We start from the raw sequence: 23,792 nt of genomic DNA, 5'->3' as shown, positions 1-23,792 counted from the left end.
GGAGGGAAAACTATTCAGTTTTATACCCGGAAGTACATTGCTCTAACCTTTTCTATCTCTATGATCTTCCTCTCCGGTTTTTAACGCCGCCTGCTACGTCTATAATTCCGCCCACCCTCTTCTTCGTGGCTGTCGGTGTTTGCTTGCTTGCCGTCTTTGCACGGCACGGGGGGCTTCAGGTCTTCCACACCCTGCGACAGGAGGGGACTAGTTTACTGTTAATACTTCTTGTCTACGGTGGGTCCGTTCTCCCTAATTTTCCCTGCGAAATGTCTCTGGTGGTGATAGTTTGCTTGAGTCAGCTACCATAAGGCATGATCGTACGAGGGTAATAGAAATAATTCCTTTATACCGCGAGAACCATCCAGAAGTCACAAAGTCGCGAGCGAGCTTTTGAGTTCAGTGGAATTCATCTTCGAGTTTGATAGAAGCGAAAAAGTGGGGGCGGGATGCTTGTTATGATAGGAGCCCCCTGGTCGGCAAGGGTTTTTTCCCCTCTCCCTTTCCCCTATGTTTCGTTCTTGCTTTACCGTGTTTTTTTTTAATTGTTGTTGTGAATTTTGTTGTTTTTGGTAGTCTTCATTAAGGATTTGTTTCATTGTTATTGTAAAGTTTCAACAGACCGACACAACTTGCGTCTTTGTTTACTGAGGAAAATGTCAATTGTCCTTAAGCACTTCAGGTTTAACACTCTTTAATGCCAACTTTCCTCTCAGTAATGAGAACTACAGTGTAATGTTAAGGTTTTTTTGGGGGGGATCCAAAACCTAAATTTTTACTTTTGATTGTAGGCTGTTTTTAAATTGTTTTTAATGTCATATTTTAAAATTGTTGTAACCTGTCCTGGGACCTTTGGGTAAAGGGCGAGTAATAATAATAGGCTTTGGTTTCGGGCATACATTTCAGGTTCCAGTTTCAACAGAAAAAACTCCACAATATAGGCTGCAATCCAATATATGCCTACTCAGATGTAAGCTCTGTCGGCTTCAATGGGACTTACTCCAGGGTAAGCATGTATTGGATTGCAGCCCTAGGGCGCAATCCAACTGCCGGGCAGCTGGCAGAGGGAGGGAAGCGGTGGATGAAGAGCCGGTGGAAAGTTCCGCGGGATCCTCCTCCCGTTCGGCTTCGTCGGGGGCCATGCGCACGAGCTGGCCAGAAAGCGCCGCCTCTGGCCAACAGGCCTGTCTGGGAGTAAGCGCTCCCTGTTGGCCTGAATGGGATTTAAACGTTTTTTTTTACTTGGTCTGTGACCGGGGTCTGAATGTGAGAAGGATCTCACGTAAGTCTGCCCACCCCGCCGCCCGCAGGCCCTCCCCCGCCACACCTCGGGAATTCGGGACTTCCGCTGGGCCTCCGTCCGCCGGGCTGGCTGTCGCTTGCGGACCCCTGGCAGCACCAGGAGGCTCCTAGTGGAGCCATATCCCCACCATGGCGGACGGTTGCTGCTGGCATAGCCGGGAGGGCACCACCAGGGATCAGCAACATCCAACTCACCCCAGCCAGGCGGAAGGGTGAGTTGGGTTGCGCCCTTAGTTTGCAAACCTAACTCTTTGCTACAGAAACCCAGACATTATTTGCCTATCTTCAAACTTGATTTTTTCTAATGTATGAAGTTTGTTACATTTCCAGAAATTTATGCAAGGACTCACTAAGGGTCAGCCTTTTGTGAGCTCTGGCACAGTTCTTTCCGCGAATTAAACACTGCACAGTTATAAATCTTAGTGTGATTTTTCACTCCAGAGCTATTTAAAAGTATTGGATTAAGAAGAAAACTGGCAGGCATGACCTTCTCTGATGTACCTGAAGATGATATTTCAGTTTAGTACTGTAGTCTGTTTTCACACACATTCTTTTTTAGCATGTGAAAAATGTACAGTGCCTTGTAAAAGTAATCAGATCCGTGAACAATGCTCTCATATTACTGAATTACAAATGGTACATTGTAATTTCGTTCTGTATGATATTTTATTTTGAAACACTGAAACTCAAAATCAATTATTGTAAGGTGACATTGGTTTTATGTTGAGAAATGTGCCTAAGTATTCAACCCCTGTGCTGTGGAAGCTCCCAGTTTACACAAATGAAAGAAATTGCCTTATCAAGGACACAGTTACCTTACCATTGGCCTCCACCTGTGAACCATTAAAGTTGCTGTCAAAATGTCAGGATAAACCCCCCACTTTTGAAGGATCATTGGTCAGGCTGTGGATCTGAAGGAAAATGAAGACCAAAGTGTCAAAGATTGTCCCCTGGGGTCCTTTGACCTCTGCACCCCCAAGGCGCTGTCTTTGCTTCCAGGAACAGTCCCAATTCCCTGGGCCACTGCTTCCCAGGCAACGCTCACTTTCCCAGGGTTAGTTTATACCTAACGCCAACCCTAGAAGGTAGATTACCACCATCCCCTTTAAATAGTCCTTCACTCTGAGTAAGGGGACACTCAGAGCGCTATTTGAAATCCTAGAGCAGACCTATTGTTAGACTCCTTGCTCTGGATCATTAACCTAAATTAATCAACAGTAGTCAGTAGCATGTGGTCAGGGACTGGATTTAGGGTCATTAGCTCCAAACAATACACACCAATAAGCAAAGGTAGTTTATTTAAAAGAAAAGAAAGGTACATATCAAAAAGAGAGCAGCATTACTTTCCTTTAAAGCCAATTACCCACATCTGGGCTGAACAAGAGATATATTTACATAATACTGTGAGAGATTCAAAACAGACCAAAGGAAAATAACAAAACTTGCCTACTCTTGCTAGTACTCACTTCAAGTGGAAAGCCTGGTTCCCAATGGCTTACAAGCGTGTTCAGGCAATTTATTTATTTTATTTATTACATTTATACCCCACCTTTCTTTTCATGATAGAAACCCAAGGTGGCTTACATAAGGTTCCCAGGCGGTCTCCCATCCAGGCACTGACCAGACCTGACCCTGCTTAGCTTCAGCAGAGTGCTGGCCTCATGTGCCTTCAGACCAAGGAACGGAAGGATCATCCTTAATTTTATGGGGTTTGGGGCATCAACAGGGAGGGGGGCAATTAGCCATTCTGTGATCACTTTCTTTGAAGATAAGGAGGGCTAGACAGTCACACCAAGCAGTCCTTGATCTGGATACCCAAACTCCTGACTTTGACCTTAGGAAGCAGATAGATAACAGATAGGACAGCTGCATCTCCTTGACATTAGCAATTTGCAGCTGTCTGGCACTAAAACACTTGGGTTTCCCCAGCACAGAGTATCCCGGAAGTCTTTGCAACAAAGCCCCCCAGAATTCCTTCTGGTTGAGCAGTTTTAGCTTGACCAAACTTAGCTATTCTTGACAAGCACCCCTTTTGGGGAAGATGGAAACTGGGAGAAAATGCTCACATTTCCATCTTGGTGAGACTCCTCTAAAATAGCTACAACATCACTATGCTTAAACAATACATTTAGAATAATAGAATAGTAGAGTTGGAAGGGGCCTATAAGGCCATCAGGTCCAACCCCCTGCTCAATGCAGGAATCCAAATCAAAGCATTCCCAACAGAAGGCTGTCCAGCTGCCTCTTGAATGCCTCCAGTGTCAGAGAGCCCACTACCTTTCTAGGTAATTGGTTCCATTGTCGCATGGCTCTAATAGGAACTTTTTCCTGAGGTTCAGTTGAAATCTGGCTTCTTGCAACTTGAGCCCATTATTCCGTGTCCTGCACTCTGGGACGATCAAGAAGAGATCCCGGCCCTCCTCTGTGTGACAACCTTTCATGTACTTGAAGAGTGCTATCATATCTCCCCTCTGTCTTCTCCAGGCTAAGCATGTCCAGTAATGTAATACAAATGCATAGATTAGGAAAATGGTACAAAATAATATCCAAGTGTTTGGATATTCCAGTGAGCACAGTTGGATCAACAATCAGGAAGCGGAAGTTGCATCACACCACCCAGGCACTGCCAACAAAAGCCCATCCCTCAAAACTCAGCACATGAACAAGGAGACTTGTGAGAGAAGTCACAGAGAGGCCTACAATCATTTTGAAGAAGCTACAGAGTTTAGTGGCTGGGAGTGGAGTAGTGGTGCACCAGTCAACCATATCAAGAGCTCTGCATAACACTGGCCTATATGGGAGGGTGGCAAGAAAGAAGCCCTTACTCAAAAAGTACCATCTGAAAGCATGTCTGGAGTTTGCCAGAAAGCATGAGATTGTGCCAGCTGCAATGTGGGAAAAGGTTTTGTGGTCAGATGAGACCAAGATAAAGCTTTTTGGCCAAAACTCAAAGCACTATGTGTGGCGCAAACCTAACACTGCCCATGCCTCAAGACACACCATCCCTACAGTGAAGTATGGTGGTGACAGCATCATGCTGTGGGGATGCTTCTCATCAGCAGGGACTGAGCATCTTGTTAAAATCGAAGGAAGAATGGATGGAGTAAAATACAGGGAAATACTGCAAGAGAACCTGCTTCAGTCCACTAAAAAACTGATGCTTGGGAGGAAATCCCCTTTTCAGCAGGACAGTGATCCCAAACACAAGACCAAAGCAACACTGGAGTGGCTCAAGAACAAAAAGATAAATGTCTTACAGTGGCCCAGTCAAAGTCTTGATCTCAATACCATTGAGAATCTGTGGCACTCTTTGAAAATTGCAGTCCACAAGCGACACTAAACCAACCTGAATGACATGGAGTGAATCTGCCAAGAAGAATGGGCCAAAATCCCTCCAACACTGTGCAAAGCTGGTACATGCCTGCCATCCACCCACTTCACACATGTTGCTATTGCTGCCATCTCTGGGGCATCTGCCTAGACTGGCCGTGAGGCCCCCATGTGTTGGACAATTCCCTGACTTGGCATGATCCTATGGGATCTGTCCAGTGGCTGAGCCATAAGAGCTGACAGCTGCTGGCACCCCTAAGGGTCCCCTGCCACCACCACCCCTGGGCTAGTTAGCCCTATTTGGTGGCTCAGACATACTGTGACGGAGGCCTGGAGACCATCTGTGAGGATCCAGTATCCAACTTACCTGACTGGGAGTGGGGAGTGCATTTCTGTGTTCCACTAATCAACTGTGGTTTGGATCTGTGACCTTGAGGCATTGCCTGGGCAATGCTTACACAGAGGGAACAGATGGCAGCCAAGCAACCAGCATTCACCACCAGTGACCGTGGAGAAAGAGGCGTCCACAGAGGAGGCTGGTGGCATCAGTGTGCCAGCAGTGGTGGCAGCCAGTAGTGGCTGGTGACCACTGGACTTGGTTGGGTGGCAAAGCAGCTAAGAGGAGATGGAAACATGTAGGCAGAGCCAACTTACATTCTGGTCTTCTCCCCATTCTTCTCCCTTACAAGATACTGTGACCACTGAAACAATGTGATAGTTATAGGAGGACATTCCTGTGCCTTGCTTGATGTGCTCCAGGCATCCTTCCCACATTGTCTCTCAGTAGGAATGGAAGTGCAAAACCACCCCACCTGACATATTCTACAATTGCACAAAATGTCTAAACCTTTTGTGATCCCCCCTACCCTTCTCCTCCCCCCCCAACATGGTGGGGGGTAAAGGAGAAGCAGAGGGAAGGATTGTGAAAGGCTTTTGGAGAGGTTCAAAGGACAGGGTGGTGATTTTGGCTGGGAGGCGGTAGCTGGGGTAGGTGAGTGAAGCTGAGTGAGCAGGTGTGGCAGCTCCTAGTATGATCATAATCGCAAAACTCTGATTATAAAAAAAAAAAATCTGCAAAGAGACAACCTTGCCCCCTGCAGAACAAAGGAAGTGACTAAAAGGCCTGATTCAGGAACAGACAAGCAAACAGAAAGACACTGATCAAAGTGGCCGAAGCCAAGAACCAGCAGCTGTTTTAAAATAAAGGGGAGAAACACTAAGTGTATGGAGAGCTGCCTAAACAGGTAGTAAGATCTTGTCTACGGGGACAGACATTGCTAGATTTTTATGGGGAATACAATGTTATATTTACTGTTACTAGGAATATAATGTTATATTTACCACTTTAATTCTGCTTCCAGCTTTTTGCAGAAAAGCAATGCCTCAGCACCACTTAAAAGATTCCTCCACTGTCTCCCAGACTTCACCTTATCCATTTATAGCTGGTAAGCTGGCAAAGCCTAACAAGCCACTTGACTTCCAGGACTGGCTGCCAACCTTTATTGGGAATGGCAATAGAGAGTGTTCTAGCCCTAAGTTCCTGGATCTTGCAAACCAAAGCTCCCCACATCTTAATCCAGTTAGGCCAACACCATGGCACTCCTTCATCCATTACACCAAGAGCCTTATGTTCTACCTAAAACCAAAAACACTAATCAAGCATCATGGCCCTAGCATCTCCACCCCTTTTGTTTCCCTGGAAAATCCCTTTAGATTGATAGCTGATGGTTTTTGTTTTCTTAACTGATTTGGACCCCTCAAATAAACATTCCTTTTTGGGAGAATGGCCTGATGCGCTCTCTCTCTCTCTCTCTCTCTCTCTCATATCAGTTCCCATGTAGATGTCCTTGCAACGTATTTTCCTGCAGTTCTACCCAGTACTGGATTTCGACCCTAATATGGCCTGGGAATCCTGATCTCCCTGTCTTAAGCTGCAATGCAGTACACGTCTACTCAGAAGTAAGCTCCATTGCATTTATTCGGACTTATTCCCAGGTAAGTGTGTATTGGGTTGCAGCTACAATCTAACCCTGCCCCTGTAGAGCCTGCTCATCCAACACCTTATGTGCATCTCCGCAGAGTCAAGGATAGGCATATCTTTTGTTTTCACTAGACTTTCCTCCTGTCTGGTGTTTTGGTCACTTCTCAACCATCCCCCCCAACTTCAAAACTCTCTCTCTCTGCCAGTTTGCGGCTGCTCCTTTGCTCTCCCTCTCTCTGGGATAACCTTCAGACTGTAATCTTCTCTATGATTTCCTTTTTATAAAAACTCCTTTCCTGGGTTAAATCTTCAAGTCTTGGCTCTCTTTTCTCTTCAGGAACCTTGAAGGTATGTTGCGCTAGCCAGCCCAAAAACTCTTCATTAGGATGCGCAACTCCTGTTCATTTGACCAAAACATACTTGTTTCTGGGCTAACTCTACCAGACTGACAACAGCCTATCTTATGGAAGAAATGGATTGCAGAAGGAAGAGGTTTTCCTAGCACACAGCTAAATTCTGCCAAGCAATGGCTGTTCATGAAGTGAACACATGTGTGAAGAGAGAGGTTCCCCGAGCAAGCGTGTTAACACGTGTTGAGGTAACATGTTCAGGAAGCATCAGTGCTGAGGGGTTCCTTACCGTGTCTTCATTCTCCAGGTTCCTGAGGATGATGTTGACTGCATCACTATCTACTTCTGAGCCGCCCATGCTAGATACTGAGCAGTCTGATATTGAATCTGGGAGGGGAGAGGAGGGGGAGGACATGGAGAATGTGAAGACAAATGAATATCTCCTTCCTTCCTGAAAAATGGGACTTAGGGCTCTTCCACGCTAGATTTTAATGTAGATTGGAAGCTGCTTTTTTCTCCCCCCCCCTTTTTTTTTTTGCAGCGGGTGAGGAGGACATCATATGAACAAGTGGCAGCCTGCGTTTTCCCCCTGTTAAATTTGGATTTTCCTAATCTGCAAATAATCTGATAGGGGAAGAAAATCCCATATAAAGTTGCATGTTATCTGACTGGATGCACTGAAGTGCATTGTGTGGGCAGGCTTTTTTAAATGTGTGGTATTTTGCTGGGTTCTGTCCATCGCCACACCCCTTACTTCCATTTGTTTCCATCAGCTCAAAGGAAAGGATGCAGCCTGCCTTTTTCCATCAGTTGTTGCTGAAGGCAGATTCACAGTATTTTTATTTTTAAAACAGCTCTCTTGCACAGAACTGCTCTTGAACAGAACAGCTGCAGGTACAGCAGCTCCAAATCCTTGCCTGGCTTGGAGACACACATATCAACAGTTCACAGTTTTTATTGATCCTTTGTGCAAATCTGGTACATTGGAAAACTTGTATTTCAAAAATACAAGCAATTTAAAGGTGCAGTGCTGAATACCTGTGTGCATGTCTACAATGGACCTCAAGTTTCCAGAACGTGGGAGGAGAAGCACTAATTGAGGGGAAGGGACAACAACATGTATCATCAAGTTACTGTAAACTGCCCAGAGAGCTTTGGCTATGGGGCGGTATACAAATACAATAAATAAATAAACAAATCAAGCTCTGCCCACTAGTGTGCACAGGAACCATTAAGATATTATTTTGGAGAGGCATAAAATTGAAAGTAATCGTATACAAATTCATACAGAAACAGTGATCCATGTACATGTGAATGTCCTAATGTGGGCACAGCCTTAGCTTCTCACTGAAGGCCTCCTAATTTGCAAAAACCACAAGTGTCTGAGAGCCTGCTGAGCCTCTCTCATCACCAGTAAGATAAATCCTTTGTGTGTGTCCCCAACAATTTCCCAAGAACCCTGGTCATTTCCTCACCTGCAGCAATAGATTGGCTCCTTTCCAAGACGTTAAATTCTTGTGCACTCCCACAACAGCCCAAGATATTTCCTTTGGGGTACAGTAGGGCACCACTCATATGGCGGGTTACGTTCCGGACCCCCCCCAAAAAGCAAAAACCGCTGAAAAGCGGAACTCATTGAATAGAATGGCTCACGACGCCCAAAAGCCACCATAAAAGCGGAACAAGTGCCATATGAGTAGGGCTTTAGTCTAATTGCGTCTAATTGAGACCTCCGCGTTAGCAAAGCGCCATAAAGCGGAGCCCTACTGTATATTATCTGCCAAGATGGTGGCAGGGGCGTCAGCCCCTCAGGGAAGCCTCCACCACTATCTTCATTGATGGTAGGCATGTGTGCACAGCGCTCTCAGCATTCACCGTAATGGGAGAGGTAGGTGGGGCAAGCGTGCAGGCTTATTGAAGCCCATGCAGTCTGTATGGGGAGGGTCCCTGGGAGCTCCCCCTCTGTGATCTGTGGCAGGGTTGGGAGTCAACACTGCTGCAGACCATGGAATGGGAGCGCTACCTTCACCCTAGGGAGGGGCCCTTGGCCAGGGCCTGACCTGGCCACCCTCTGGCGCTGGTCCTGGTGGCAGATCTCCAGCTGAGCCGGCTGTGTCTCAGCTCAGCCAGGCTACACTAGCATACGTCCCTCAGCTCAGCCAGGGCCCAGCTGGCTCAACCGAGACTGGTGCTGGGATAAGCTGGGATAAGCTCTGAAAAAAGGGCATGTCAGGGATATGTCAGGTGAGGGGCAGAAGTGAGGGACTTAGGTTATATCAAACTCATGTTTAGAGCATTCCTGCAGGTCCCAATCCCGGCAAAAGTTACACCAGGGAAAAGGTCGGTCTAAGAAAATAATTGCAATAGAAGTCAGTGGAGAGGGCTTACTCCCCAACAGGGAGCTACTTTCTGGTGCCTGCACACAGCTCCCAGCTGAGCTGGCCTTCAGCCAACCCAGAGGCTCCTGAACGGCATCTGGAAGTGGTGGAACTTTACACCGGCTTCTCTTGCTCTAGCAAAACTTAGCTGGCTTCCCCTGCGTTGGATTGCTCTGCCTGTGGGAGAGTCAGGAAATCAGAAAGGAGGAGAAAGCCAGTGACAGAGAAAAGACACAGACTGACAAAAGACTCCCTCAATCAGAAGTGATTCAATACACACCAGCAAGGAGTTAGTGCACGAAAGTGGCAGGGCTGGAGAAAATGTTTATTTTGTATAAATAAAGAGTTCAGTTTTATATAGCTGCAGTCTCTTCATTAACAACAAAACCTTTTGAAACACAGTGTCAGACATTTAACCACAGAACCCATTTTGGAGTAGTAGTAAAGCTGCAGAGACGGAGAGAGAGCCACTGGAGATTTTGCATCATGGAGAGGGTTTTGCTTTACATGCCTAGACCGTGTTTAGGCTACTTCAGGTTTTGAGGCTTTATGTGAATTCACTGTCTTAGAAAATAATCATGGCTATTTGGGAAGAGAGCACTTGACTATTTAGATCGGAGTTAGCCAACATGGTGCCCTCCAGATGTTGGGCATCATCATCTGAGGGACTAGCGCTCTCATCATCTTTGATCATTGGGCATTCTGGCTGACTTTATGGCTGTGGTAATCCAAGAACATGTGAAGGACAAGAACGAGCAAAATGGAGGTAGAAATTTCTCTGGGACAGGATGGAGTGAAGAAAAAGGGCCAGTTGGAGTTTATGCAATTCACTCAGAAGATCTGCTGAAGTGAATGGGAATTCTTTCTACATAAGGATTGTATGAAATCATTGCAGACTGACAGTGCAGTCTACTAGATGTGCTAAATATAAAATATGTCTGCTAAAAAGTAAACCTCATTTAGTTCAATGGACACTTTCCCAGTAAGCATAGTTAGTGGGGTATAGAATTGCTGCCTTTTATTTTAAGTTCTGTAAAATTAATGTCTGGTTAGTCTCTGTCCTTCATGACACACGAAAAAGCAGCTCCCAGGTATTTATTTTTTAAAATATAGCTTTATTGATTTTCAAGAATTCAACGTATATACAGTAAAGAAGAATTAAACTGATACTAAATGTTTTGAGGCAACCACACTAGGAGTTTTTGTACGCAGCAATAGAGGGCGCTAGGTCTGCTCTATAATAGGCGGGGAGAAATTCCTCTCCTTTTTGCTTTTTCAGTCCTGTGCCTAGAGATAGGAAAAGGTTAGAGTCACAGAGCATCACAATCCTAATGGTACTTTCCGTCTGAATTTGAATTAGCTGCATTTTCAACGCAAAATCCTCACTGTAAAAAAAATATATTAGAGAGGCCAAAGGGATCAACGCCACACTGCGCTCACACACAGAATTACGGCTAACGGCGGCTTTCCTTTTTTTAAAAAAAAGATATTGTTGCCGGAAGTTCAAGCTATGTGTTAGTCTACAGTCCTTGTCTATAGTCCTGCTGTACTGGCTTCTGCGCGGAGCTTCAGTGCTCCCGTGCCTGCGAAAGTTTGTCCCAGAGACGAGTGGAAGGCTTTCCCGGGCCCAGCACCGCGTGAGCAACCGGGGAGGGGGCAGCGCTTGGTATCCTGGCAACAAGGGGGAGGGAGAAGAGCAGGTGCCCCTTGCATGAAGGTCGCGAGGGTTAACCGAGGCTTGGGCGGGGTCAAGGGAAGTGAGCGAGCTGGCGTCTTTCGTTGAGTCACGCGCCGCACCTCTAGCGGAGCTGCGCCAGATACGCCCCCCTTTATCCCGTCCACGAGCAAAAGAGCAAGAGCAAGTGCAACTGCTCCAGGGCCCGTAGCCATGGCATTTTTGTCGATTTGCCTCACGGTGCTTGTGTGGAAATATAAACTAAAGACTGTAAAGCGATGTGAATAATTAAAGGCCAGGATAGTTTTTGCGGCCATCGCCACATCTTGTAACAGGCATAAATCAACACACGGCACGTCAATGGCTGCTAGTCCTAATAGCTGTATCCTACCTCTAGGATTATTGGCAGTATGCATGATGCATCTGAATGCCAGTCGCTGGGGAACAACAGCAGGAGATGGGTATTGCATTCATGTACTGCTTGTGGGCTTCCCTGAAGGCATCTGGTTGGCTAATGTGGGAAACAATGCCAGACTAGATGGGTCTTTGGTCTGATCCAGCAGGGTGCTCCTCATGTTCTTAATGTAAAAAAAATTGGCTCATTGCACACCTCAAATCTGCCCCTGCACAATTGTATTTCGGTATTGTTAACAATAACACAAAAATATATATTCAATATTGAATTGGGGTTCTTGTCAAATACATGTCATGGCGCTCTATGTTATGCACCTTCAAAGTGGGCCCCTGTACCTTTAAAGAGCTGGAAGAATTTTGCCAAAGGCAGCTTCTTTTGTTATGGTGCTACTATGAGGGGAAAAGCTGCACCTTCCACCTCTCCATAATGCTGTTGATAGTAACGCTGATGGTAGTAATAATAATTGGGTGACTGTGTGACGCCCTTCCCTGGCTCTCCCTGTCAGGTTCCTACCTGCTCGTGGTTACTGCCTGTCACTAGGCACCACCAGGGACTACACCAGTCCGGATTGTCCTTTTTTATGGTTTCTCTCCCCGCTCTAGCATAGACCTCACCAGATCCCCCTGCTAGGCAGCACCACCAGTCACGTCCTATAACCCGTATTCCCAGAGACTCTGCCTGAGTCTATCAGGTTACCTCTGTGACTGCGTGCTTAAGCTGTCCCAATCCCTTTGTATCAATGCAGATAATCCTGGTTTGCTCTGAATACTTGTGGTGTTATTCTCTTCACCGCTGCCACCATTTGTTACCCTTCAGCCTTGGTATTTACCTTACCCTCCCTTCTGGTCTGTGGAACCCCAGCCAAGGATCAGGCCTTTGGTAAACCAAATATATTTATTAAATAACAGAGATAACAAGATTACTTTATAAAGGCACTTAAGCATATGGTTTCATCTATTCCTGAGGTACTGGTCTTAGTATTAATCCGAACTCCACACTCTCCTCACATCCACCAACTCTCCACCCAATCTCCTCTCAAAAACCCACCAAAACAACCCACTCACATTCACCGTCCACCCAGATTTAACTGTCATCCTTCCATTTATACCCTCAGCCATTCTAAACACTCAGCCAATAATCCAGCATTCTACTGCCCATTCACTCCCCCTCCTCTTTCATTCCACTTACCATGTATCTCCTATACAAGCAGCACTTACCATATATACACTAATACATGAACATCACAGACTGCAGTTCCACCCCATAGCATTTGGCTTGTTGGTGCCAAAATGTTTTATCCTGTCTTCCCATGCTTTTTAATGTACATGAAACTGGCTGAAGGCATCAGTGTGCAGAGTATACACAGCTCTGCCTTTCTTTACCATCTTCTGATCCCAGGGAGGTGATGAAGACTCCAAACCAATACCTAGTATCAGTTCAGGAATGGATAGGGGACAACAGGCTGAAGCTTAATCAAGAGAAAATATTTATGTCATGTTGGTTGGGAATTATGCCCTCTATTACTAGGGGTACAGCTTGTTCTGAATGGAGTTATACTCCCTCTGTAGGCTCAGGCATGTGGCTTGGGGTAATGATCCTGGATGTCCAGTGGCAATGGTAGCTAGGAGTGATTTTTTATAGGCTTCAGTTGGTTTGTTAACTGTGGCCTTTCTTAGGGAAATTAGACCTGGCCTCAGTCACCCATGCTGTAGTTACATCCAGGTTGGATGACTAGCAACACTTTCTATGTCGGGCTGCCTTTAAAGATGACTCATTAAATAGCAATTGATCCAATCTTCAGCTGCCAGAATGGTGAGTGACATTCTGGCCTGAAGGTCCAACCATATTACTCTGATATTATACCATCTCTACTGTATTCCTTTTTTATTTTGGGCTCAACTTAAAATGTTGCTCTTGAGCTTTACAGCCCTAATTGACCCACCTCCTCCCATATGAAACTGAACAAGCCCTGAGATAAGCTTTAGAGCCATCACTATGTTCCATCATTCATATTCAGTGGGCAGTTGCAGGGGAATGGGCCTTTTCTGTGGTGGCACCGAAGCGCTGAAGTGCCTTCCCAGGTGAGATCCATCAGACTCCCTCTCCTCAGGTGTTCATTTCAGGAATGGATTTCAAAATGTACCTATTCAAACAGGCTTTTAATATTTTATAACCTGCTTCTTTGAGATTGTATTAATCTGATGCTGCTTGTCTTGTATTTTTTATTTGTTGAGCTGTAATTGTGTTTTTGGTATATTTCAACCCTTTTCATTTATTGTTTGTAGTTATTTTGATGTTTTTGGTTTGGTACAATTCTTTAAATATAATTCTTCATTAAAAAGTAGAGTACAAATGGAAATATAATAATAATAATAATGGATTGATAGAGCTCAGGGTTTCAAAAATGTAGCCTGTAATCCTAAACCCATGTACCTGGGAGTAAGACCCATTGAACTCGATGTGACTTGCTTCTGGGCAGACTTGTATAGGATTGCCATCTTTGCCGCCTTCTCAAGAGTTCTGAGAGCAAGAGTAGGATTTCCCACAAGGCCTCAGCAGCCTTCTCCCCCGTTCTAAATTTTTCAAACTACCTTTCTACAGCATGTTCTTCCATACTCAATATCTTTCTCTTTCCACAGCATACTCATAGAGAAATGGACACCAATAAAGGCGTAAAGTATTTTGAAAACAGATGAGAAAGAGAACAATAAATCTTGCACTAAATAACAGTTTAGGAGAGTCTTGAGGTCTCCATCCCACCCTCTCCAAGCAAAAGCATTGCCCCACCAGGCTCCATACCTCCTGCTCTGATGAGTGACACTCTTGAGCCTCAGAAGACTAGTAGTTCTAAATAATGATATAATTAACATTTATATAAGCTACAGAAGGGGTGAGAAACCTTTTTCAGCTTCAGGGCCACATTCTCTTTTGGATAACCTGGAAGCCACATGTCAGTGGTGGGTGAGGCCAGAAGCAAAAGTGGGCGGAGTGACAACTGTGAATTTTACCACTGTGTCATAGTTTCTGCATATGCTTGTACACCTCTCCCAAGCCTCCATTCAGGCAAGCAAGAAGCATTATTTGGGTTCAAGGACATATTCCTGCAGGCAAACACATTCAAGGAGAGTGAGGGGTGTGGTCTGGGGAGAGCCCCAGGGACCAGGTAAGAGAGGCCTGGAGGTCCACATTTGGCCCCTGAGCCAGGGGTTGCCTATCCCTGGCCTAGAGTGTTTCAAGCAGAGACTGGGTGAGAACAGCTTGCCTAAAGCATTTTCTCTTCCATGCAGTTCTTAAAAGTTAAGCCTTCCTCTGTGTCTGGACCTGATAGCCCTACATCCACTCATTACATCTTCCTTCCAGAAAATTGTAGTATTTAGACTGATGTGCATAAATCAGGACTCAGCTACATACTGGCAGGGTATTCGTAATCTGGTGTAGCATGGAGTCTGCATTGGCTTCAGCAGGCAGTGGACCAGACCTTTGTCACATGAAGGGTGTCAGTAGTGGTGGAAAAAGTTTCCCATCTTTTTGTGTCTGTGTTCTTAACATTTTATTGTTTTTATTTTTATATGCAAACAATTTCAATTCCCCACCCCATATGCGCAGATATCCGATAGGTTTCAGAACTTCCCAGTGCTGTACAGAAATTCAGCAATGAATAACCGCTCCAATGTTGCCATGCCCACCCTTCATCCAAAGCCCACCCCCTTAACTCATCCCCCCTTTCCTTGCTCTGTCCCTTTCATGCCTTGTATGTAATCTTCCAACCAAGAAGCTAACCCAGAGAAACCCTAACTTAAAACTGGTTTGGCCTGCAATCTTTGAAACTGGAGCCCTGTCAATCTCCTTCATGGAACCGTTGTGGGAACATGCAAGCTAAAGATAAAAGCCATGTAAACATGGAGAGAGCTATGGAAGAAACTGCTGGAGTCATTATAGACCCCGCATATTATCACTGCATGGTGTACAGAAATATTGTACCCCTGTATGTCCAAGGTTATAAACAATGATCTTTAACATAATTTTATATCTTTATATGAAATGGCAGTAATTGTCAAATCAGTTTCCTTTTCCTTTTATCTAATTTGGGACTGCTCACCCACATCATCAGATTAGCATAGTGCTTTTTGTATGCATGGGAGGATGAAGATCAACTAAGAGTGGCCCCAACTATTAGTGTAGCATCAAGTTCATATAATGAGGTCATACATAGAGAAAAAATCTTGGCATCTTCTAGAAATACTAATGGTCTGCCTTCTATGTCTGAAGTAAAACTGAGAGATAAGTAACCTTTTGGATGGAGTGTGCTTGAAATCAGAATAAGTGAATTGTGAAGAAGAGGGCAAAACCTGATTTGTCTCTTATTAATGGAGTTTTACATAGACTCCCATTTCACTAATCTTACACTTTTCCATTTGGTTTGATAGAGAAGAAGATGGCCTTGATTCCTTATGATGATGCAGCCCTTGGGGGAATGCAGAAGTTACACAAATCTTTCTCTACATACTGCTTTGCCAACCACACCATCCAGATCCAGCAGAAGTGGAAGCAGCTGGGTGTAGCTGCTGTGGTGTGGGATGCGGTGCGGATCATTTTGCATTTATTCATTTTTTGTTGTATTGAATTTGTATCCATTGTGAGCTTCAGACAGCAGCAAGGTGGGGCAGTTTCCAGTGCTTACTAGAAAAGTTGGACAAGATTCTTTAAACAAAGGAACGGTGTGGTCTTTGCTGTCCCCTTATTTTGTAGCTAAGAGTGTCTCCAGATTGTCACTATTTTGCAGAAGGCATTCCACACATACCAAAACTTTGCGCAATTAAAGTGCTCCTGTTGCCTTAGCGCAAACCCCCACTTTTTTTCTAGTGGACTTTTTGCAGTTAGGAAAGTGAAGGAGAATCGCTCTAAAAAAGTATGTGATAGTCCATTAACGGGAAGGCATATAACCTCCATACAGACAAACCAGGTTGAATGCTCATTGTCATATGACCACTCCACAAACTAATCAGAATGAAATGCTCAACATAAAAGAGTGGACAGAGTTTGACTTCTGCGTAACCTTTGTGCAAACAAATCAGGATGAATGCTCAATAAGCAGGTCATCTGGAGGAACCTTGGGCATATCGTTGCCCTCAGTGGAAAAAAACAGATTGCAGATTTGTATTACCCCCCCGCCCTGAACAATATTGTCTTTGGCTTGGCCTTATTAGACACATCATTTAAACAGAGGAGTCTGGAGTGTGTTATCAGTATAAACTCTCCCCCCCATCCTTTGCTGGTCAAAGGTGTTCATTGATGGTCTCTTGCGCAGTCCCCCCATGGCCCTCAATTCCTATACCAGTTGTTCTTCACCACTGCTATAGCCCGATCCTGTGCATGTTTACTCATATGTAAGGTCCATCTAGCTCAGTCGGGTTTACTTCCAAATAGTTGTATGTATGATCACCGTGGTAATCCTGCCATAGTAATTATAGTCTAATCAAGTTGATCTAACTCCTTAAGGATAGTTTAATAATGATAAGAAATACTTAATACTACAATCTTGTGCATATTTACTTAGAAGTAAGTCTCACCAGGTTCAAGTGGGCTCATTCCCCAATCATAATCATAATAATTTATATCCTGCCCTTCCTTCCAGAAGGAGCCCAGGGTAGCAAACAAATGACAAAACACTAAAAACATCTTTAAAGCATTTTAAAAACAAAACATCTTAAAAATATTTCATCACAATTGACTTTAGGACTGCAGCCTTATTCAATAATAATCTCTTGTGTATTTGCGATGGTGTTACTTAAATGATCATTTAAGTATCAGAGAAATGGGTGAAACCCTGTATTGATGAACCTTCAAAGCCACCAATTCTGCAAGAGTCCACATGTACACTGAGGATGAAACTCAAGTTATTTTTCAGATGTTTAAAGAAATATCCTATGCATTTATGGTCTAGTTTGCACTATGTTCTTAAACTGTTGTGCCTATGTTTTTGCCTTTACCATTGACAGGTTATGAGCACAGTAATTGCTTAAAAAGCAGCAAGACTGTTTTGTATGGGTGCAGTTTGAAATGAATCTGTACTTGGCTGTACACAGCTTTATTGTTTGATGGAATACACTCAGCCTGCATTGCCCTTAACTTTTTTTCAAACCTGTCATGTGATCTACGTGAAAAATGCTGTGGTCTCCTGTTAACTTAAGAGTTCTTTTTAATTAGATTTTTTAAACTTCTCCTTGCCCAGGCTGTGGTTTTGTGCACTTTCTTGGAGATGGGAGGTATTGATCTACAAGGCCGATTGGTGATTGAGTTAGGAGCTGGAACAGGCTTGCTGGGAATTGTAGCCACATTACTTGGTAAGTTTCTTCTTACAGAAGCTGGGGCTAATGTGGGCTGTTCATTTCACTATCACAGTGATTATGAGCTGCATTGCTTTCCTTGGGTGGTGTTCACTACAGAGCATGAGTCACATTCATTGTTTATTTTGATTTGATTTGATTTTAATATTTCTACCCTGCCTTCTGGCCAAAAGGGCCTCAAGGCGGCTTACAAAAGAGCACCCGTATAAAAATACACCAATAAAACAATAATTTATCAATAAAACATCAATAATACATAAATAAAACAATAAACAAATACAATTCAAAGTTAACACAAACTACCTCCCCCCTCACTTTGGCAAAATAGGTATTATAGGCATTGGGCTACTTTGCAAGGCTAGCCACACTCTCTCAGTCATAGTCCTATCCCCATAGTTCTGGGTGTGGCGTGGCCCTCTCAGCCTGCGGAAGCTGGGGCTCCCGCTTACAATGGCAGCGGGATGGCGGTTCTGGCCCTGGAGCCGCCGGTTCATCTTGCGAGGGTCCCAAAGATGGAGTCCGATGGGGAGAGGGAGGGAGAGTGAGAAGCTGCCGGAGGCCTTTCCTCGCCGTGGCCTTTCTGCGTCCATTTCTCCTTCTTGGTGCTGGAGACAACGACGCCTTCCACTTGCTCCACGCACTTATTGAGCTTCTTCTGGCCAGGCCTGGCGTTTGCCGAAGGACTCCAGGTGATGGGGACGCCACTGCCTCCCTTGCGGCCTTCATTGTTTTCGATTTTGATTATTTTGGAGTGTCGGGGAGCCTTGTAGCAGGCCTGCTTACTTTCTAGCCTTCCCAAACCATAGCTTTTTACAGTATTTAGCCTTTTTTTCCTATACACAACTATTTGGGAGCAACTCCAGTTCAGCACATCTTTAACTAATAAACCAACTATGACCCTATCTAACCTAGTTGGATTCCTGCTACACATTGCATGTGGGGTGGCCTTTGAAAATGGTCCAGGCTGCAAGGTTATTAACAAGGACTTTCCAATATGACAGTGCTTTCCCATCTGTACCAGTTGTCAATCTGTTACTAAATTCAAAGTGCAGCTTTTAACCATTAAAGCCCTAAATGAATGCCATGAAGAATCGCCTCCTGTATATACTTGCCCAGCTGTAACATTTTCATTAGACACTCTTTCCAGGTTCCCCCACTTATTTGATTTATTATTATTACATTTATATCCCATCTTTTCTCCAAGGAGCTCAAGGTGGCGTACAACCATAGTTCTCCTTCCGATTTTATCCTCACAAAAACCCTATGAGGTAGATTAGGCTGAGAGACAGTGACTGGCCCAAGATTGCCCAGTGAGCTTCATAGTTGAATGGAGATTTGAAACCTGGTCTCCCAGGCCATGGATTGCCGTCTCCGATGCAGCTTTCTCAGTCCTTACATTTTTGGCACTGGGGGAACTTCTTTATACTCTCCCAGGCTTTGAAAATTATGCTTCATTGTATCTTAGTTCTTGAAACACACTGTTTTTGCTGGGTTTTAATGCTGTTTTAGATTATTTATGTTGCTGGTTTTGGTTTTATGTGGGTGGTTATATTGATATTTGTATTATTTTTTTGTTTGGTTATTTTAACTTTTTGTATACTGCCCAGAGGATTAATGGGCAGCTTTTAAATACCATAAATAAATAGACATACATAGGATGGTGCTGTCAGTCTTTTAGTGTTTAATGCGTGGAATCTAACAAAAAGGGATGGTCAAGAATTTTGCTAAAATTGAACTTGGCACTAGATTTCTCAATAGTCCACAGGTTCTCTGTCTTTGTGGACCCATCCTGAATGCTTCGAATTTCCCAGCTTTTCCCAACACCTGATTTTTTAAAAAAAAAATAAAATTGAAATTTGTTTTGTTAATGTGAAACTGACCAGTGTTCCTGGATGCTTTGCTAACTTCAAACTGATAAGGTTGTGTCTTTATGTTGCTAACTTGACATTGACCAACCTGTGGGTTTGCTTTGCTAAACTTAAACTGACAAGCCTGTATCTTTGCTTTGTAGCCGCTGTCTTTGCTTTGCCCTGTTCAGCCTGCTCTTTGCTTTGCAGCTTGTGCCTTTGCTTTGTTCAGCCTTCTTCTTTGCTTTGCTAAGGTGAAACTGACCAGCCTATGTGTTTGCTTTGCTAATCATAAACTGACCAGTCTGTGCTGTTGCTTTGCTAAGGTGAAACTGACCGTCCTGTTTGCTTTGCTATTGGTAAACTAAAAAGCTTGTAGGTTTGCTTTGCTAAGGTGAAACTGACCAGCCTGTGTGTTTGCTTTCCTAATGTTAAATTGACCAGTATGTGTCTTTGCTTTGCATTGAAGCCATCTCATGCTTTCTTCCAGGGCTGAGGGGAAGGTTCCAATACTATTCGGGAGAAGGAGGTGAAGGAGAGGGGATTGGGTGGGTGGGCAATTTCCAAGAGGAAATTATTGTTAACAATATCAGGGGTTTTTTTAGGGGGAAGAGAATTGGAACAGCCAAAGCAAAGGATAGTGGAAGAATAACTAACCTGAACTGCCTGCCAGTTTGACAGAATGCAGTTAAACAGGCACCCATCTCTATTATCAAGGAAGGTCTTTCTGCACTCAAAAGTTTAGTTTACCCATTTTGTGATTGGAAGAACTAGGGCATGCAGAAAATGAGTGGCTAACCTTTGAATGAGCTTACAATAAAGGCACACTTGACAACTGTGTTATTTTACCTGTTTTGTCTCCCAGTTTAAAATTGATGCCTATAGTAATCACTGCAACTTTTACTTAATATATGTTGGGCATGTCACAGATAAAGATGTCCTTCCTGCTTCTCTCACAGTTTAAGTGGGAAAACCACATGGGATCAACTTCCTTAGAAGATTGCCTTGCCCCAATACTTGACTGCTTCAATCTGCAGAACTTGCACTTTTACAAGCGGCATATAATGTTCATCCTGCATCTGCTAGCTCTTTTGTTGTAGCAAGACCTATGCTTTGGAACATCCTGCCTCTTAACATTAGACAGGAACCTTCACTATACTGTTTTAGATGCCTTCTAACCCCCTTTTTTTATTTCAGCAAACTTAACCAGAAACATAATTCAGTTATGAATACTTGTTTTTAATATTTTCTGATTTTACCAAAACCTGGATTAGCACAACAATGCAATAATCAAAAGACAGAAGCCTAATATTATTTTCTTGAATATTAGAACACTGTTTACTCTATATAGTTTGGCTGAATGACATGACATGATTTGGCATTGACTATTAATAATAATAATTCTGAATGTCAGTTTACATATGAATCAACCGTGAAAATGATTTTGTAGATTTTGAAAATAAAGCTTTATTATGAAACTTGTGCCGAACAAGTAATTTGTCTTTGTGCATTTAACTCTTTATTATTTTTTGCACATTAGGTGCTCATGTTACGATCACAGACAGAAAGGCAGCCTTGGCACTACTTGAGTCAAATGTACGAGCTAATCTACCTGTTGACCTCCAGCCAAGGGCAGCAGTGAAGGAACTGACTTGGGGACAAAACTTGGCAAGCTTCTCTTCAGGAACGTATGACTTTGTTTTGGGTGCAGACATAGTTTACCTGGAAGAAACATTTGGAGATCTTCTTCAGACACTGGACCATCTCTGCTCTGACAAGACGGTGATCCTGTTATCGTGCCGACTCCGCTATGAGCGAGACCAGAAGTTCTTGAAGATGCTGAATGAACTATTTTCAGTACATGAAGTACACTATGACCCTAGTAATGATGTGCATATATTCAAAGCACAGAGGAATGTCCAGAAGGGAGATTTGTGATTTGTTGACTGGGAATTCTTGTCTACTCATGCTGCACTCCCCCCCGCCCATCATTCTTGAACCAAACAGCTTAATTTAGATTTCCCATCCAGCCACACCTATTTTTTTGCCAGTCTGATCATGATAACTCAAGTAATCCAACCAAATTATAAGTGGCCCAATGAATTATTAATGGACAAGGGCGAAAACTGCAGTTGAGGAAGCATATGTTGGCTCCACATAATTCAGAAAACTCAATTAGACTCAAAATAGTGCCAGTTTACTTCAGCTTCCCAGTGGGAAGCTGCTCAGAAGATAGATGTAAGGACATCTGAAGGTGAGGCTCCTAGGTTTACCATCCCCCAATGGAACAGCAATTCAAAGTTGTGCAGTTGATTGGAAAAAATACTGTGATAACCACAAAGAAATACTTTGTTATATTATGTAAAACTTGTTTTACTGTTTATGTACTTGGAGAGAATAAATCAGTTGGCAAACTTTCTACCAGGCCAACTGGATAATTAGTCATACAGTGGGGAAATAATATCCAAAGGCAAACAGAAGAGTTATTGATTTGCATTCCTAATATGATTTTTAAATTCCTTTGAATATTCCATCTGAAACTAATCAGTCTAAAATAATTCATTATCTTATTCACAGTATTTCAGTTCATAAATATTCTTCACAATCCATTTTAAATCCACTCAATTGGAAATTTATTCTGTAATATATGTGCAAACCTGTTTTATGAATGCTTTTTCAATAATGCTTTCTTCAGAATCAAGTTTATCATTTATAATTCATCATGGTGTGTTCTAGCGGTCCAGTAATTTTATTTATTGAGTCTAAAGATGACACAAATCTGTGACAATTCATTTAAATCAATTTCAATTATTTATCCCAAAGTAAAATTGCAATACATGTGTTAAGTAAATCAGTAATCTACACACAGTAAAGCCTGCCCATGCTAGTATAAATTTGCTAATGTACAATCAGACCCCCAAAATCCAAAATCAATCAGTGCATGAGTCCAAATACGGTAAAAAGTCCAACTAAAATTGAAGTCTCTTTCAAATAGGATTTAAATATCTAGCACCAACTGCAAGTCTTCTAATAAGTTTTTTAATGTCCAAAATGGCTACACCCATAGCCATGGGTGTATATATGCAAACAATGTTTATTCCAAATAAATTCCCCAGTGTCCACAATCAGCTTCACATATACAGGTCAGGATCAAATATAAGTCTGTCCTATAGGAAATTAAATTCATCTCAAAGTCCAATTTGGAATTGGTTAAGGTCTAATTCAGAATCAAAATTCTTTCTGTTACAAGTGAAAGGTAATATTTCCTACATATGCTTTCCTTCGGCTTAGATTTACTCCCATAATGATCAACACAAAAGATGAGTCAATTTCTTATTCAAATGTCATCCGATGAAGGGGGGGGCGCAGTTTGTTGACTATAAGCACGATTGGAAAGTTATTAATAAAGTTCGTTATCTCCTTCATGACTTTTCTTGTAAAATGTCAGTGTTCTTACTCAACAATGCTGAAAAGGTTCTTACAAATAAGAAGATCTATCACCTGACAGAGATAGTAATATTCGTTGTTGGTGTTGATGCCACAGGAGAAAAGGAAGCAGAAAGTTCAGTAAAAATTTTGGCCATCCAAATTTTTGGAACAGAACAAGGAAAAGATGAGCAATGGGGCTTGCAGTACCCGCTAGCTCTACATGCCTACACTGAGTTTGTTCATTTCCAGTCTCAAGGCTTTATATGAATCTGTTGTCCTAAGCAAATAACAATAGGTATCTTATGTAGAGAGTGCTTGACTGTCTAGATCAGGAGGAGCCCACATGGTACCCTCCAGATGTTGTTGAACTCAAGTATTTAATCCGAGGCTGGGTGGCTATCTCCCTGGAAGGCTGTAGATGCATCCTCCATTACAGATCCTGCGCTTGAGCAGGTGTGGGACTAGATGACCACCAAGGTCTCATACAACTCTATCATTCTATGGTAGTTCCACTGCCCAAATGTCTACTCTTTACAGCTGCTTATTGTCATCCAGCAGCTAATCCTTTCACATACTGCACATGTTCTCTGTTCTGTGCCACTTAAGTTCCATTTAAGGGTGTCTCTCGGATGGGGGGAGGCATTTGGCAATTTTCAATGGAATGGTGGGTGAAGGGGTTTCCCCTGACCTGTAGTAACAATTCATAGACTTCCCCTCCCCCTTAGAAATATTTCTGCA

At 43.4% G+C, this 23,792-nt stretch overlaps 1 protein-coding gene across 4 annotated transcripts; it reads left to right on the top strand.

Moving 5' to 3' along the window:
- The first annotated feature begins 112 nt into the window (after positions 1-112).
- On the top strand, positions 113-23,053 carry METTL21A (methyltransferase 21A, HSPA lysine). Of its 4 annotated transcripts, none has more exons than XM_061607814.1 (5): positions 113-237; positions 6,463-6,627; positions 15,859-16,013; positions 17,664-17,775; positions 21,166-23,053. In XM_061607814.1, exons 3-5 carry the CDS (start codon positions 15,867-15,869, stop codon positions 21,561-21,563), a joined length of 657 nt encoding a protein of 218 aa, XP_061463798.1. In that variant the 5' UTR covers positions 113-237; positions 6,463-6,627; positions 15,859-15,866; the 3' UTR covers positions 21,564-23,053. The 4 variants fall into 4 exon arrangements, with proteins under 4 accessions (XP_061463798.1, XP_061463797.1, XP_061463799.1 ...); XM_061607815.1 differs by lacking the exons at positions 113-237; positions 6,463-6,627 and adding exons at positions 10,899-10,978; positions 12,177-12,310; XM_061607813.1 differs by lacking the exons at positions 113-237; positions 6,463-6,627 and adding an exon at positions 10,895-10,978.
- Positions 23,054-23,792: the final 739 nt, after the last annotated feature.

Source organism: Rhineura floridana, chromosome 2 (genome assembly GCF_030035675.1).
Source record: "Rhineura floridana isolate rRhiFlo1 chromosome 2, rRhiFlo1.hap2, whole genome shotgun sequence".
In the NCBI taxonomy this organism is placed as follows: Eukaryota; Metazoa; Chordata; class Lepidosauria; order Squamata; family Rhineuridae; genus Rhineura; species Rhineura floridana.
This window is presented reverse-complemented; position numbering and strand designations above follow the sequence as displayed.

Bases quoted from the DNA above. Each gene is read 5' to 3' on its own strand.
- METTL21A (XM_061607814.1), top strand. From the start codon at position 15,867: ATGGCCTTGATTCCTTATGATGATGCAGCCCTTGGGGGAATGCAGAAG. The intron at 16,014-17,663 runs GTGCGGATCATT...CTCCTTGCCCAG, and splicing joins CTGCTGTGGTGTGGGATGCG to GCTGTGGTTTTGTGCACTTT. The intron at 17,776-21,165 runs GTAAGTTTCTTC...TTTGCACATTAG, and splicing joins AATTGTAGCCACATTACTTG to GTGCTCATGTTACGATCACA.